The 15,152-nt window shown below is 36.3% G+C and overlaps 1 protein-coding gene across 1 annotated transcript; it reads left to right on the plus strand.

The window, feature by feature from the left end:
* The first annotated feature begins 1,372 nt into the window (after positions 1-1,372).
* Positions 1,373-13,672, plus strand: neff1 (neuronal intermediate filament family member 1). The gene is made up of 4 exons (XM_073840998.1): positions 1,373-2,198; positions 5,725-6,042; positions 7,335-7,459; positions 7,952-13,672. Exons 1-4 carry the CDS (start codon positions 1,449-1,451, stop codon positions 8,496-8,498), a joined length of 1,740 nt encoding a protein of 579 aa, XP_073697099.1. The 5' UTR covers positions 1,373-1,448; the 3' UTR covers positions 8,499-13,672.
* The last annotated feature ends 1,480 nt before the right edge of the window (positions 13,673-15,152 follow it).

Consider the following 15,152-nt stretch of genomic DNA (forward strand, 5'->3'; position numbering starts at 1 on the left):
TCTATACATTTTTTTTTTTTTTTTTAGATGCACCGTATATTTGAGGAGAATGCAAAATGTCAGCTGATTTTGAGTCTGCACAGGATTCTGCATCAAGGAGGGTCATCAGGGTGAGACCTCTGTGTCTCATTCAGTATTCAGTATTCAGTATTCAGACACTGCAGAGGCACAGGCTGCCACCCGCATTACAGCACACACAGCCAGACACTCCCTCTCACTGCAACATGCTTCAATCCCACGTGGACATGCAGCAGCTCTGCTTACACACATCAGTCGATGACCTAAAACATGCCATACACTCACAAAACCACTTTCTATCACATTTCTGCTTGATGTTCTGCATCCTTACTTTTGTTTTTAATTTGATCTATTTATGCTTTCTTTTTATCTATCAAACTTTATGTCTGTCCGTCTACCGGTCTGTCTATCTATCTACCTGTCTGTCTGTTTTTATGTTGTTCTATCTATCTATCTATCTATCTATCTATCTATCTATCTATCTATCTATCTATCTATCTATCTATCTATCTATCTATCTATCTACCTGTCTGTTTTTTTGTTTAGATTTATTTTTGGTGTTTTGCCTTTATTGTGATAGGACAGTTGAGAGCAGACAGGAAGCTAAGTGGGAGAGAGAGGGTCCTTGAGTTGGGATTCGAACTCGGGACACCCATAAACGCAATGGCATTATATGTTGGCGCACTTGCCCACCAGGCTATTGACGCTGACATGTCTGTCTGTTTTTATGTTGTTCTATCTATCTATCTATCTATCTATCTATCTATCTATCTATCTATCTATCTATCTATCTATCTATCTATCTGTCTGTCTGTCTGTCTGTCTGTCTGTCTGTCTGTCTGTCTGTCTGTCTATCTGTCTTTCTGTCTCCATTTCAGCTACACTGCAGAAGATACTCAGTGGAATATATTGGTTTCCCAGAATCTTATGGAAATTCTTCTTTTGGTTCCTCAAATTCAATTTCTGTATATTTTAAGTACCTCAAAACTTTCGTTTATGTACCACTGACAGCTTTTAAATTTATCTCAGGAACTTTTAAGCTCCGTTTTGGCTTTTCAAAGCATGGCCAGCGATTCTCCAAAGGTCCGAACCCAAATGTAGTTTTTATTTGTACTTCTTTGACCTTTATTTATCTTCGTTTTTATTCTCTGCATGATGACAATCTACATCTCCATCGCATGAAAAGGGATGAGTGGCCACAAAAGCAATGGCAGTGAATGAATGAGCTCTCTCCTGGGACTCTGTCTTTTTGCTCAGGGTTGCAGGTTTCCCCCTCCACCACCGCCCCTGCGTCAGATGATGCTGGCGGTCTCTGCCTATAAAAGATACCGGTGTGCCATCCCGACTGGCACTCTCTCTCTCTCTTTCTCTGTCTTCCCACATCCACACACTTCTTCACTCACTCGGTCTGTGATCTCGACCATTTCAGCATGAGTTATTCCGGCGACATGTACACGAGCAGCTCATACAGGAAGATTTTTGGAGATGCGCCACGGCGCGTCCCGGTGGGCAGCAGCCCGTCCCGGGTGACGGTGAGTTATCGCTCCGCACCCCAGCAGCAGCACCGCACCTACGGCTCCTCATCACCCATGATTACATCCTCAAGTTACCGGACCAAACTCGCCTCCGGCCGCGGCGGCGGCTTCCAGTCCATGCAGGACAACGTGGACCTGACGCAGACCACCGCCATCACCAACGAGTTGAAGATCATCCGCACCAATGAGAAGGAGCAGCTTCAGGGCCTGAACGACCGCTTCGTGACGTTCATCGAGAAGGTGCACAACCTCGAGCAGCACAACAAAGTTTTGGAGGCGGAGGTCGCGCTGCTGCGCCAGCGCCACAACGAGCCGTCGCGCCTGCACGACCTCTACGAGCAGGAGATCCGCGAGCTGCGCGCTCGCGTCGAGGAGCTGACGCACGAGAAGAGCCAGATGCACCTGGACTGCGTGCAGATGAACGAGGCTCTGGAGCGCCTCAAGGACAAGCTGGACGAGGAGAGCCGGCTGCGGGAGGAGGCCGAGAACAGCCTGAAAGGATACCGCAAGGACGTGGACGACGCCACCCTGTCCCGCCTGGAGCTCGAGAAGAAAGTTGAGTCCCTGCTGGATGAGATCGCGTTCCTCAGGAAAGTGCATGAGGAGGAGCTGCAGGAGTTACAGGCGTCGCTTCAGGCCACCCAGGTATGAAAAACGTATGATTTTATCATGTAAAACAAAAAAGCTCAAACCAGGCTACTCTTTTGGCTGGTTTTAGAGGGGGTTTGTACACTTTTAAGCTGTTCTGGCTGGAATGCGAGTTAAAACCTATTGTACTAGGCTGGGAGACCATCTTAAAACCAGCTTAGGACCAATAGTTGCAAAGGCATCTATACATAACATTTTTAAACCAAGGGAAATAAAACTTCTGAAATTGAGATTTATACATAAATAAATATTGAATAAATAAGCTTTCCATTGATGTATGGTTTGTTAGAATAGGACAATATTTGGTCGAGATACAACTATTTGAAAATCAGAAATCTGAGGGTGCAAAAAAAAAAAAAAAAAAGAGAAAATCGCTTTTGAAGTTGTCCAAAGTTCTTAGCAATGCAATAATAAAAAAATACGTTTTGATACATTTATGGTAGGAAATTTACAAAATATCTTCATGGAACATGATCTTTACTTCATATCCTAATGATTTTTGGCATAAAAGAAAAGGAAAAAATTTGACCCATACTATGTATTTTTGAATATTGCTACAAATATCTCACATATTGCATGCACTTTATTAAAATCAGTACTTAGCATACTGTGTAAAATATTTTTTAGTTATTCGAAAATATGCTTTAGATAAGAGATGCATGAGTTCAATTTACAGTGAAAGACAAATCTTATTTAATCAAAATAAATGACAAAAAGTATAAATAAAATAATTAAAAACATTACAAAACATGACAAACAAACATGTAAAACAATTACTTAATCATTTTAAATATGCTGTACACAATTGCAAAAATTCAGTTTAGAGTAAAGACATATCTGATTTAATTTTGATATGAATTTTGAAAGCTCAGAAATGTTTTGATATGTTAATTAATATATCATATGACAGTTTTGCAGCGTCATTCGTGACAGTGTGATTTATGCAGTGTCATAAAGATGCAGATCTACTTAGGAATAACATTTTTTATTAACTTTCTAGTAAAATAAAACTAACAGGTTAAGATTAAGCCTTAAACGATTCAGAAATAATATAAAATGGCAGTTTTTAAACTAATTATATTTTTAGATTTATTATGACTTGAATCAACCTCAGTTAAAGTCATTTTAAAGGTCATATCAGGTAGAAATAACAACTGAATTGAGAAGATAAGATTATCGAAAGCATATGCGTTCAGAAATACTGTGTTTATTAATAACTCACAGTGTGGGCATGTGTAGCGTGACTGTGCAGTGTCATTAAGGGCGGTGTGTGTCTAGGAGAATTTACAGCACTGCAGCTCCGGCATTCAGAATCAGACCCGCACTGCACCAGGACCTCCGTCAAAATGTGCATTTATAGTGTCAGTCCTTTCTCTCATGCTACTTTAGCATGTAGAAAAGTATCTTAATCAAGTGCTTGAAGAGTGAGAATTGTATTGAAAGCTGAAAGACGGTTGTTGATGAAGGGAAGTTTAAACTTACCTCGTGCCAACGTGCAGATAATGATGCAGTAGCGCAGGATTTTAGGTGTGGCTGCAGAGTGCAGCAGGACCCCGCAGCGCAGCGTCCTTGAGAAGGACTGACTGCATCACTTTAAACTCCCTCAGCCACTTCTGACGAGTGTTTCTGCACTTACAGTTTCATTTGAAAGGGTCTTGGATAAAAGGGATAAACTTTCCTTTAGTGTACTATCTGAAAATAAACCAATTATCCTCAAGCTAGAGAATTAGAATGTAACTGATGTAAGCTCATCATGCTTGGATTGCTGTTCTCTGCATGTTGTTGATGTGCTTGATGAGCTGCTGTTGCATCCCGTGAAAGGTTCAGGTAGCTTTATATTTCCTTGTGCATTAAAACCCCTGAGTTTGCTCTCCATCCCACAGCCCCAAGGGCTCAAAACTTCATTACCACACATTACGCTCAAAGGCTGATTAAACGAGCACTGCATATATCAGCTTTACTGCATTTTCACTGCCAGTGCAACTTTACTACCTGATGGATATTGGTTTATTGATTACATTCACTGAAATAGTGTTTATTTCTCAGTATACTCAAAAGTCCACTGATACATCAAAGCGACTTTTATATTTATCCCAACAAATATATCCAAAAGTAACTATATGTATAGCTGTAATTTACTTTCCTGTTTAGCTCAAATGTAAATGAGTGTTTCAGGGAATTAATTATTCATTAGAAATCAATAATGATTCAGCAACTAAATTACAGATCAATACTAGTCAGTTTTACAGACTAAAGACTATTTATGGTTATCATTCACCACTGCTCAAAAGTTTGGGGTCAGTCTCTTGCACCAAGGCTGCATTTATTTGATCATAAATACAGTAAAAACAGTGATTTTTGAAATATTCTTATTGCGTTTTAAAATGTGACATCCTTCAGTGTCACAGAATCCTTCAGAAATTAATTTAATATGCTGATTTGCTGCTCAAGATGCATTTATTATTATTATTATTTAAAATATGTTACATGATAAATGTCCTAAATGTCACTTTTGATTAATTTGTTGCATCCTTTCTGAATAGAAAAAATCTTTTGAACAGTATTCCTTTTTTGTCCATCAACAACCCATTAGTTTTTTTTTTTCAGATCAGACAATTAGCATTATATTATATATTTACACTACAAAAGTTTTCGAACAGTAAGATTTTTAATGTTTTTTTAAAGTCTCTTTTGCTCAACAAGCCTGTATTTATTTGATCCAAAGCACTATTTTAAATAACAGTTTTCTATTTGAATATATTTTAAAATGTAATTTATTCCTGTGTTCCAAAGCTGAATTTTTAGCATCCTTAGTCCAGTACCTAATATTCTGATTTGTTGTTCAAAAATTTTTATTATTATTGTTGAAAACAGCTGAGTAGAATTTTTTTCAGTTTTCTTTGATGAATAGAATGTTCAGAAGAACAGCATTTATCTAAAATAGAAACCTTTTGTAACATTATAAATGTATGTCTTGATCATCACCTTTGATCAATGCTAAATAAAACTATACATTTCGATAATTCTATAAAAAAAGAAAAATTATACTGACTTCAGCTTTTGAATGGTATAGTGTATAATGTTACAAAATCTTTGGATCGTTCTATTCATTAAAGAATCCCGAAAAAAATGTACTCTACTGTTTTAAATATTAATAATAATACTAATAATTAATGTTTCTTGAACGGCAAATCAGCATATTAGAATGATTTCTGAAGGATCATATGACACTGAAGACTGGAGTAATGATGCTGAAAGTTTAGCTTTGTCACAGGAATAAATTATATTTTAAAACATATCTAAATAGAAAACGGTTATTTAAAATAGTAAAAATATTTCACAGTTTTACTGTTTTTGCTGTACTTTGAATCAAATAAATGCAGACATGGTGAGCAGAAGAGACTTCTTTAAAAAAACATGAAATATCTTACTGTTCAAAAACTTTTGACTGGTAGAGTACATATTCATGTTATTTGTATTAAATTGATTAACAATTCGTTTGTTGACTGTTTTTCATGCTCAGGTGTCTGTTGAGATGGACGTCAGTAAGCCTGACCTTGCTGTGGCCCTGAAGGACATCCGTGTCCAGTATGAGTCTCTCTCTGCCCGGAACCAGCAGCAGGCAGAGGACTGGTACCGCTCCAAGTTTGTCAGCGTGACGGAGGTGGCGGCGCGCAACAACAACGCTCTGAAGCAGACTAAGGATGAGCTGTCGGAGTACCGCCGACAGCTGCAGGCCCGCACCCTGGAGATCGAGGCCCTGAAAGCCCATAACGAGGCCTTAGATAGACAGCTGGTGGAGATGGAGGACCGCCACAACAATGAACTTGGCGAGCTGCAGGTGAATGCATTTCAATCATACATACACTTAAAGATTCAATGCATTTAAACAATGTCTTCTTCTCACCAAGCCTGCATTTATTTGATGCAAAGTACAGCAAAAATATTTTTACAATTTAAAATAACTTTTTTCTATATGAATATATTTTAAAAATAGAATTTATTTCTGTGATTTCAAAGCTGAATTTATAGCATCATTACTCCAGTCACATGATCCTTCAGAAATCATTCTCATATTCTCATTTGCTGCACATTTATAGTTTTTATTATGTTGAAAACAGCCAGGTTTCTCTGATGAATAAAAAGTTCAGAAGAACAGCATTTATCAGAAATAGAAATCTTTTGTAACATTATTAATGTCTTTATCATCACTTTTGATCAATTTAAAGCATCCTTGCTAAATAGAAGTATTCAATTCTTTAACAAAAAAAGATTATACAGACTCTAAGCTTTTAAATGGTATAGTGTATAATGTTACAAAAGCATTTTATTTTGGATAAAGGCTGATCTTTGGATCTTTCTATTCTGGTAAGCAGAAGAAACTTCAGAAAAAACATTAAAAATCTTACTGTCCAAAAACCTTTGACCTGTAGTGTACATTAGAGGCCACTAGTAAAATTGCTCCTATTTAGCATTTTTTCTAATTTAATAAAAATATATTGTAAGCATTATTGTGGACAAAAGAATTCAATATTTTTGTGTCTTAATGCTGAATTGTCATCACTCCAGTTTTCAATGGCAAATCATCCTTCAGAAATCATATTTGCAATTTAATTTTAAAAATCTATTATATATTATATTAAGATCATAATATGTTTATATTTAAGTTAATCATATATTATAGTTTTGGTTAATATTTTGTAATTAAAAAAAAAATATTAGTTTTCATAGATAATTATTAGGTATAAGTTTTTTGATTCAATTTTAGTTTTAGCTTTATTTATTTTAATACTTAAATTAACCAAAATCTTGCTTTAGCAACTAGCTAAAATAAAATGTCTTTTTTTTTTAGGTTTTAGGTTTAGTATCAATAACCCTGTGAAGAACATCATGATTTTGTAAAGAAAATGTCAAATTAAATAATCAATTTATAAATATAACCTTAAGATCATGTGATCCTGCATGGTTTGAGAATAATCCAAAGAGCACTGAATGAACATCTTACAACTGTACAATCTGTACAAGGGACTTGCATGATCAGTGTCACAAAATTGAATGATTAGTGACTTTAATATTTAAGAAAGTTCTGTAAAAGGTGTTTTTGAAGACATAAATGTCTTGTTTGCACTGTAGGACACTATTCAGCAGCTGGAATCTGCTCTGAGGAGCACAAAAGGTGAGATGTCCCGCCACCTGCGCGAATACCAGGACCTGCTGAATGTCAAGATGGCACTGGACATCGAGATCGCAGCCTACAGGTCAGACTCAGAACTATATGTGACCCTAGACCGCAAAACCAGTCTTAAGTCACTGGGGTATATTTGTAGCAATAGCCAAAAATACATTGTATGGGTCAAAATTATTGATTTTTCTTTTATGCCAAAAATCATTAGGAAATTAAGTAAAGATCATGTTCCATGAAGATTTTTTGTAAAATTCCTACTGTAAACATATCAAAATGTAATTTTTGACTAGTAATATGCATTGTTACGAACTTAATGTGGAAAACTTTAAAGGTGATTTTCTCAGTATTTTGATTTATTTGCACCCTCAGATTCCAGATTTTCAAATAGATGTATCTCGGCCAAATATTGTCCTATCCTAACAAACCAAACATCAATAGAAAGCTTATTTGTACAAAAAAACAATACCCTTATGACTGATTTTGTGGTCCAGGGTCACATATGCATTAGTTTTTAGTATCATTTATCAGTGTTTAATCTTTATCCATATATGGTTGTTCCCAACAGGAAGTTGCTGGAAGGTGAGGAATGCCGCCTGAGCTCTATGGGCGGAGCCTTGCTGCAGTCCGGCTACTCCTATCAATCGAGCCGCACTTATGCTCTAAGCGCCTACAGGAAGAGCGGAGCCAAACCTGAGACAGAGGAAGAGGAAGAGCAGGAGGAGGAGGAGGAAGAAGAGAAGGAAGAGGAGAAGGAAGAAGAAGAAGCTGGAGAGGAGGAAGAGGAGGAGGGAGGAGAGGAAGGAGAGGAGGCCGAGGAGGGAGAAGAACAGGAAGAAGGAGGTGATGAGGAGGAGGCAGAGGCAGAGGAGGAAGAACAGGAGGATGAGAAAGAAAAGGAAAAAGTAGACGAGAAGAAAGAAAAGGAAGAAAAGAAGAGCCCAAAGGAACAGAAAGAGAACGGGAAGGAGAAAGAGAAAGAAAAGGAAAAGGAGAAAGAGAAGGAAAAGGAGAAGAAGAGCGATAGCAAGGCTGACAGCAATAAGGCCGATACCAAGAGTGAAAAGGGGGACAATAACAAAGGCGAAAAGGCCGCTGCGGTCAAGAGCAAGTAAAGCTGTGTACCATCACCGATCCCGCCACTGCTGCACTTCACTAACTCACACGTCCATCTGGACCCCTCCGTGTCCTCCTTACCTCTCTGTCCCTCTGCCAAATTCACCTCAACACACACCACCACCACCAAACAAACGTCATCCACTCATCTTCACTTTCATTTCACTAGGTATGGCTGATTTCATCTGCTGATGTGTCAGGATCTCTGCGGGCAAGGTAATGTGAAAGTACTAAAATGGAGGACTGGCTAGTTTTCTGTATAGCACCCAAAGAGATTAAACAGGGTCTATGCAGAGAGCATATGAAGTAGTTCAGCCAAAAATTCTATTTTGTCATCATTTACTTCCTTTCAAAAGGAGATATTAAGTGGACGCCGAGTAAACTCCCAAGCTCCTAAAAAACAAATAAGCAGCATAAAAGTATCATAAATATTGTCCATGCCATTTGTGACCCGGCAGCACAAAACCAATCATAAGGGTCAAATTTTATTAAATTGAGATTTATACCTCATCTAAAAGCTAAATAAATAGGCTTTCCATTGATGTATTGGGTGCAATAATTCCAAATATTGAGAAAATCGCCTTTAAAGTTTTCCAAATTAAGTTCTTAGTAATGCATATTACTAATTAGAAATTAAATTTTAATATATTTACGGTAGGAAATGTACAAAGATCCTTATGGAACATGATCTTAATATCCTAATGATTTTTTGCGTAAAAGAAAAATCTATAAATTTGACTCATACAATGTATTGTTGGCTATTGCTACAAATATACCCATGCTACTAAGACTAAGGTTTTGTGGTCAAGGGTCACATTTGTGTGCCGTTTTTCAAGTCTTCTGAATTCGTGCCATAGGTTTGTTTGAAAAAAAAAAAACCTGAAATGTAAAGACTTTTCACTTATAATCTTCATATTTTCCTTGCTCTCAAAATTTAAAAGTATAGTTAACCAAAAAATGACAATTTTGTCATCATTTACTCAGCTTCATGACAGCTTTTTGGATCTTTTAACTTTTGGTTACCTCTACTTTCAGTGGAGGGACATTGTGAACCAATAAGACATTGGTCTGTCTTCAAAACACAAATTAAGATATTTACCTGAAAGGTTTCTGGCCTGCCACTGAAAGTTCAGATAACCAAAATGTAAAAGATCCAAGAAGGTTATAAAGGCATCATGGGGCTGAGTAAATGATGACAGAATTGTAATTTTTTTTGGTGAACTATCAAGGTTGTTCATGTCTAGACCTAGTAGAAAAAGTGAAATTTTTTAAAATCAAATGCAAACAATATTTGTGACCGCTTTTACAACCTTCTCTCATGACGAAAACGCACCTGTGGGAACTTTTTCGCAAAATGCGAAATGCATACCGCCATGTACATTTCGTGACATATTCGATGTGAAATGTCTAGTGAGTGGCGCTAAAAGAGTTGCTTCGTTTTTTAATCCCTGGAACAGATGAATGTACTTTTGGCACGTTTTATGTGACGTTGGTTGTGTACGTGTTACCGCAGTTCTAACTTGATATGTCACTGAGTGGTGCTATAACTCTAATGCTCTGTGATGTTTTAAAACAATGTACCATCTGCACTACATCTAAACTTACCCGATAGTATGAACGAAAGCGAATGTGATGCAATTGTAAGCATGCCGTTTTAGCTTGTTTTTCGATCTCACATCTTTCAGCTCTTTAATTGTGAGTCATGTTTCGCATCGATTCTGCATCCTAAGTCCAATTCTGTGTCGGCTGAGCTACGGTTAAAGCTTGTTATGTCCAGAAAGCGAAAGATATGGAGCTGTAAGCATAACTGTGTACGAAAACGATTACAAGTACTTGCCGTTTCTTGCGAAAAAGTTCCCACATGTACTCTTTTGTTATAAGATCAGGTAGCGCTTTTATGATACACAATGTTTTTTTGTTTGTTTATTGGAGTTTGGCAGTTTATACCACTTTAAACACAAGCTAGACTTGATGTTTTACTAAAGAAAGACAATGAAATTGGCTCCCTTCATTAGGGAGTGTAAATGATGGCAAAATGTTAATTTTTCGCATCAAGACAGCAAAGACCCCGGTCACACCTGGTGTTTACGTGCCATTTTTGCCAGTAGTGCAGGACAGCACAAAGGAAGGTGATGCCATGCAATCCAAATGCACAGGCAACCAGTGCAAAACGGACCAAGTTTGCAGGTTCCAACCTCTCGGTGCTATTTGATTTTAAAAACAAGTTTGAGCAAAAGCATATCCATTATATAGAGCTTCACTCGAGTCCTGAATGTATGTCACGAGCCAAGCACAGGGACAGGCCACGTCTCCTAATATTCCAGCAATTTTAGGGCATCTATACCCACATAAATGGAATTGTCCAAGCTCATTTCATTAAGTTCACTCATAGGGGAAAGAATGCTTCATTCACATTCTCATGCAAAGCATGCATCATTTTTGAACATCAATGCATGCATCCGTTCCATCCGTTTATGGTTTTCGTAAATGCACTGGTCATAGCACGGCAAACGTGGCGGCATGGAGTTAAACGAGGTTGATGATAATAAAAGATTAAATATTTATAGATATCTCGGGGAGGGTTTCAGCATTTAGACTTGGGAGAGAAGAGCGCATTGTGCATCTGTAGTGTGAGAAAATCCTTCTGCAATTTAGATTCTAAAGCTTTAGAGATGATTGCTGCTAAATATCCCTCTATTCCTTCCTGTGTTCAAAAATGACCTCTTCTTGATTGATTCATTCTTGATGGAGCAGATCTCTCTTTCTGAAGTAAATCTTCCTCTCCATTCTGATCTCTTTCTCTTATTCTCTCTTTCTCAGTGTGTTTTTCAACTTTCTCTTTCTAATATCTGGCAAGTCTTTCTTCTGTTTAGCCCTTGTCTTTTGTGTTTCTGTTTTGTGAATTTCATTAAATATGTCCAAGCCACTGCTGAAATCAAAAGCATAATGAAATTGAAGATTTCCTTTTGAAGGAATTGAAGGACCTAAGATTTGTTGCTCTCACACCCAATTTTAATTGCCGTAATGCATCTGGACATTTTACTTATTTTATTTCTCATTACTTTTCTTACAGTAAAATTAATGCGAAAAATATACTATACTAATTACTATAATACTTATATAATTATATACAATTGGTATGAAATAGGTATTAAATTAAATTATTGGCAGTGCAACAAATGCAACCATGATGTATAAATGCTTAACCATTTAAATAAAGCATATTTTTTAATCATTTCATATTAGTTTTAGTACAATTGAGAGGGAGGTGTTTAATTTTAATGAAAAGACAAACAATCTTAATCATCCTTATGCAAAATGTTTGATTTTAGGGTTAAATATGATCTGGGCGTGCTCTGGACCCAAATGGAAGTGAGAAAGCATGAGTCTGTGTACATGTCTGTTTTTTACGTTCGTGTGTTTGTTGTGCTTTTGGTTTGTGTACAAGAGCTTTCCTGCTTCAAGAAGCACTGTAAACACTAGTGTTTATCTGCAGCACTGCAGATGGTAGTGACGGATCTGGCTCTCTTCTCTCCCTGCAGATGACAGGCAGGCCATAGAGAGGGCAGAGGGGTCACAGACAGTCACATCAACAGCCATAGTGAAGGGCTATTAAATGAAACATGATTACTCCAGAAAAACCACAATTACAAGAACTCATTCAGACAGCAATCTGAACCACCGCCAATGACCCTTCATAATGCAGGCCTGCTTGACTGAATGAAAGCATCGGGAATGTTCGAAAATATGCCCTGATCTTCATCTGTCACGATAAATAAACTTATGAAACCAACAACGTGCAATACTATATCTTTATTTTTTTAAATAGTTTAAAATATCAACATCATGGATGGAAAAAGAGCTGATGAAATTCTTTCTATTCATGCATTTTTGTGATGTTTGAATAAGTAGCTAGTTTCAGATCACATCTCAGTTGGTCTGACTTCAGTATTTCTTCTTACATAAACCTTTGTGCATATAAAAACTTTAATGTCTGCCCACACTGTAAAAAAACTAAAACAAAATTTGTTGAGTAAACTTAAAATAATTTGTTACCCTGCTGCCTTAAATTTTTAAGTTCAGGCAGCTCAAATAAGTATAGTCAACTTGAAATGTTAAGTTGTACTAAGAGACAACTTAAATATTTGAGTTGGCTTAACAAAAAAATTGGTTGGTAAGTTACCTGGCTGCCTTAAAATTTTTAGTTGAATCAACTCAAATATCTAAGTTGTCACTTAGTACAACTTGACATTTTAAGTTGACTTAACTTTTCAGAGTTGACTGAACTTAAAATTATAAGGCAGCCAGACAACAAATTATTTTAAGTTGATTCAACAAATTGTTTTTTACAGTGCACAGAATATGGTTCTAATAAATTTTTGAATCAGCATTGTTCTGACAAATTCTTACTTCAAACTCATCTGAAATAACTTTTTGAGCCCTGACTGGAGATTCACCCTCTCTGATTTGAACTTTTTCCATCAGTGGTCTTAATTTTTAAAATCATTTTAATAAATATGTGGCAATTGAAAATGTTAACTAAGACCGACAGGTGAGACTGAATCATAGTTCTGGGAAAATATAATTCTAAATAGTTCTCAGTATGTTATCTCTACAATATGTTAAATAGGGCCCAATGTACTGCGGAAATTAAAGGAATTTTTCATTTTGTTTCACCAGTTTTTTTAAATACTCATCACATTGTAAATACTGTATTTTAGGTTTAAACTTAACTGATAAGGTCCTGGCAGAAAATTACCAGAACTTGGAGGAAAATGAAATGTGGTGACAATGACGTTAAACTAAAGGTTTTGAATTACTTTTGGCGGCGAACTGGAAAGGAGGGAAGAGAAAGATTTCTAATAAATGTGATAAAACAGTGCAGCAAATTCTTCATGGAATGAATCAATCAAGAGGAGGTTCAATTTGCATGGCCTAATTCACTTGGAGCTTGACAATACGAGAGGGTGGGATAGATTTGCTTGATGTGTGTAAAAAAAATGTACGTAAATGCCTTAATCATGGATCTAAACTGCTTAAAAGAGTCCTCACGTTTTCTGCATCTCATCACTGTTTCAGAGATAGTTCGGGAGTGCTGACACTTTATCTGTATGGCTGCTAACTGATACAGTGATGTTTCCCTAAAGCCAAATAAAGCCATTTATCAACCAAACGTACTATAAACTGCCTCTTTGTCTCTGATGTGTTATATCAAGTGAACCTATCCATACACACACACTATCCAGAAACTATAGGCTACCTCACTAGAGTGACTTGGCAATTTCGGGAGGTTAGCTGACAAATACCAATGCTATTACAACAACATTTATGAGACAGTTGTTGTTGGATTTCATTGGTTTAAATGTCAAATGTGACCATGAATCACAAAACCAGTCATAAGTAGAATGGGTTTGTAGCAATGGTTTATAATACACTATGGGTCAAAATTATCGAGTTTTCCTTTAAGCTAAAAATCAGTAGGATATTAAGTAAAGACCATGTTCCAAGAAGATACTTTGTAAATTTCCTACTGAAAATATATCAAAACTTAATGTTTGATTAATAATATGCATTGCTAAGAACTTCATTTGGACAACTTTAAAGGCAAATTTCTCAATATTTTGCATTTTTTTGCACCCCTCAGATTCCAGATTTTCCATATTGTCCTTTCCTAACAAACCATACATCAATGGAAAGATTATTTATTCAGCTCACAGATGATGTATGAATCTCAATTTAAAAAACAAATTGACCATTATAACTGGTTTTGCGGTCCTGAAATAGCTTTCCCGAGAGGCGTTTCAAAGATGGCCACCGAGTGAAATGACTTGTTCACTTCCAGAATAAAACATTCCTTAGTATTTGTGGTTTAAAAGGATATTGATTTTTATTGTTAAAAGAAAATGATGGATCGTTTTGCTAGACTACCTTTATTCCTTGGCTGGGTTTGTGTAGAGCCCTTTGAAGCTGCATTGAAACTGCAATTTGGACTTTCAACCCGTTGGCCACCATTGAAGTCATCTATATGGAGAAAAATCCTGGAATGTTTTCCTCAAAAACCTTAATTTTTGTTTTTGATTGAAGAAAGAAAGACATGAACATTTTGGATAACATCTGGGTAAGTAAATTATTAGGAATGTTTTAATCTGGAAGTTATTTCTACTTTAAGTCACTTCAGATTTTCATTGGTCATTGTGGCAAATCTATGAGGGGAACTTTTTTGCTTTTTTTCAAATGATTGGATTTCATTCAAGCAATAAAAAGTAAAAGCTTTAGAATGAGGTTAAAAAGATTTTCATAGTTTGCTGTTATACCAATCAATATGTTTACCTTTTTAAGATTACTAAGGCATAGATAAATAAACTAACTGATGATTAATAAACATTAACAACTGAATGAATGCTATAAAAAAGTACCAGAAAGTACCATATTTTTAGTAGAACATAACGCTATAGCAATGTCATGCTTTTATGGACATGTACCATGGTACCATTTTCTTAAAGATTTGATTAAGTGGTACATAAATATGGTAACCTTTTAATACCACAGTTTATTTTATTTATACACTAAAAAATGCCAAGTTAAACACAACTCAACTTGGGTTATTTGGCAACCCAGCGTTGGGTAATATTAGACAGAACGCATGCTGGGTT

This window comes from Garra rufa, chromosome 5 (assembly GCF_049309525.1).
Source record: "Garra rufa chromosome 5, GarRuf1.0, whole genome shotgun sequence".
Classification (NCBI taxonomy): domain Eukaryota; kingdom Metazoa; phylum Chordata; class Actinopteri; order Cypriniformes; family Cyprinidae; genus Garra; species Garra rufa.

What these genes read in the sequence shown, in the direction of transcription:
- neff1 (XM_073840998.1), top strand. Translation starts at nt 1,449, where the DNA reads ATGAGTTATTCCGGCGACATGTACACGAGCAGCTCATACAGGAAGATT. An exon ending in CGTCGCTTCAGGCCACCCAG is followed by an intron (nt 2,199 to 5,724) that starts GTATGAAAAACG and finishes TTTCATGCTCAG; the next exon opens with GTGTCTGTTGAGATGGACGT. An exon ending in ATCGAGATCGCAGCCTACAG is followed by an intron (nt 7,460 to 7,951) that starts GTCAGACTCAGA and finishes TGTTCCCAACAG; the next exon opens with GAAGTTGCTGGAAGGTGAGG.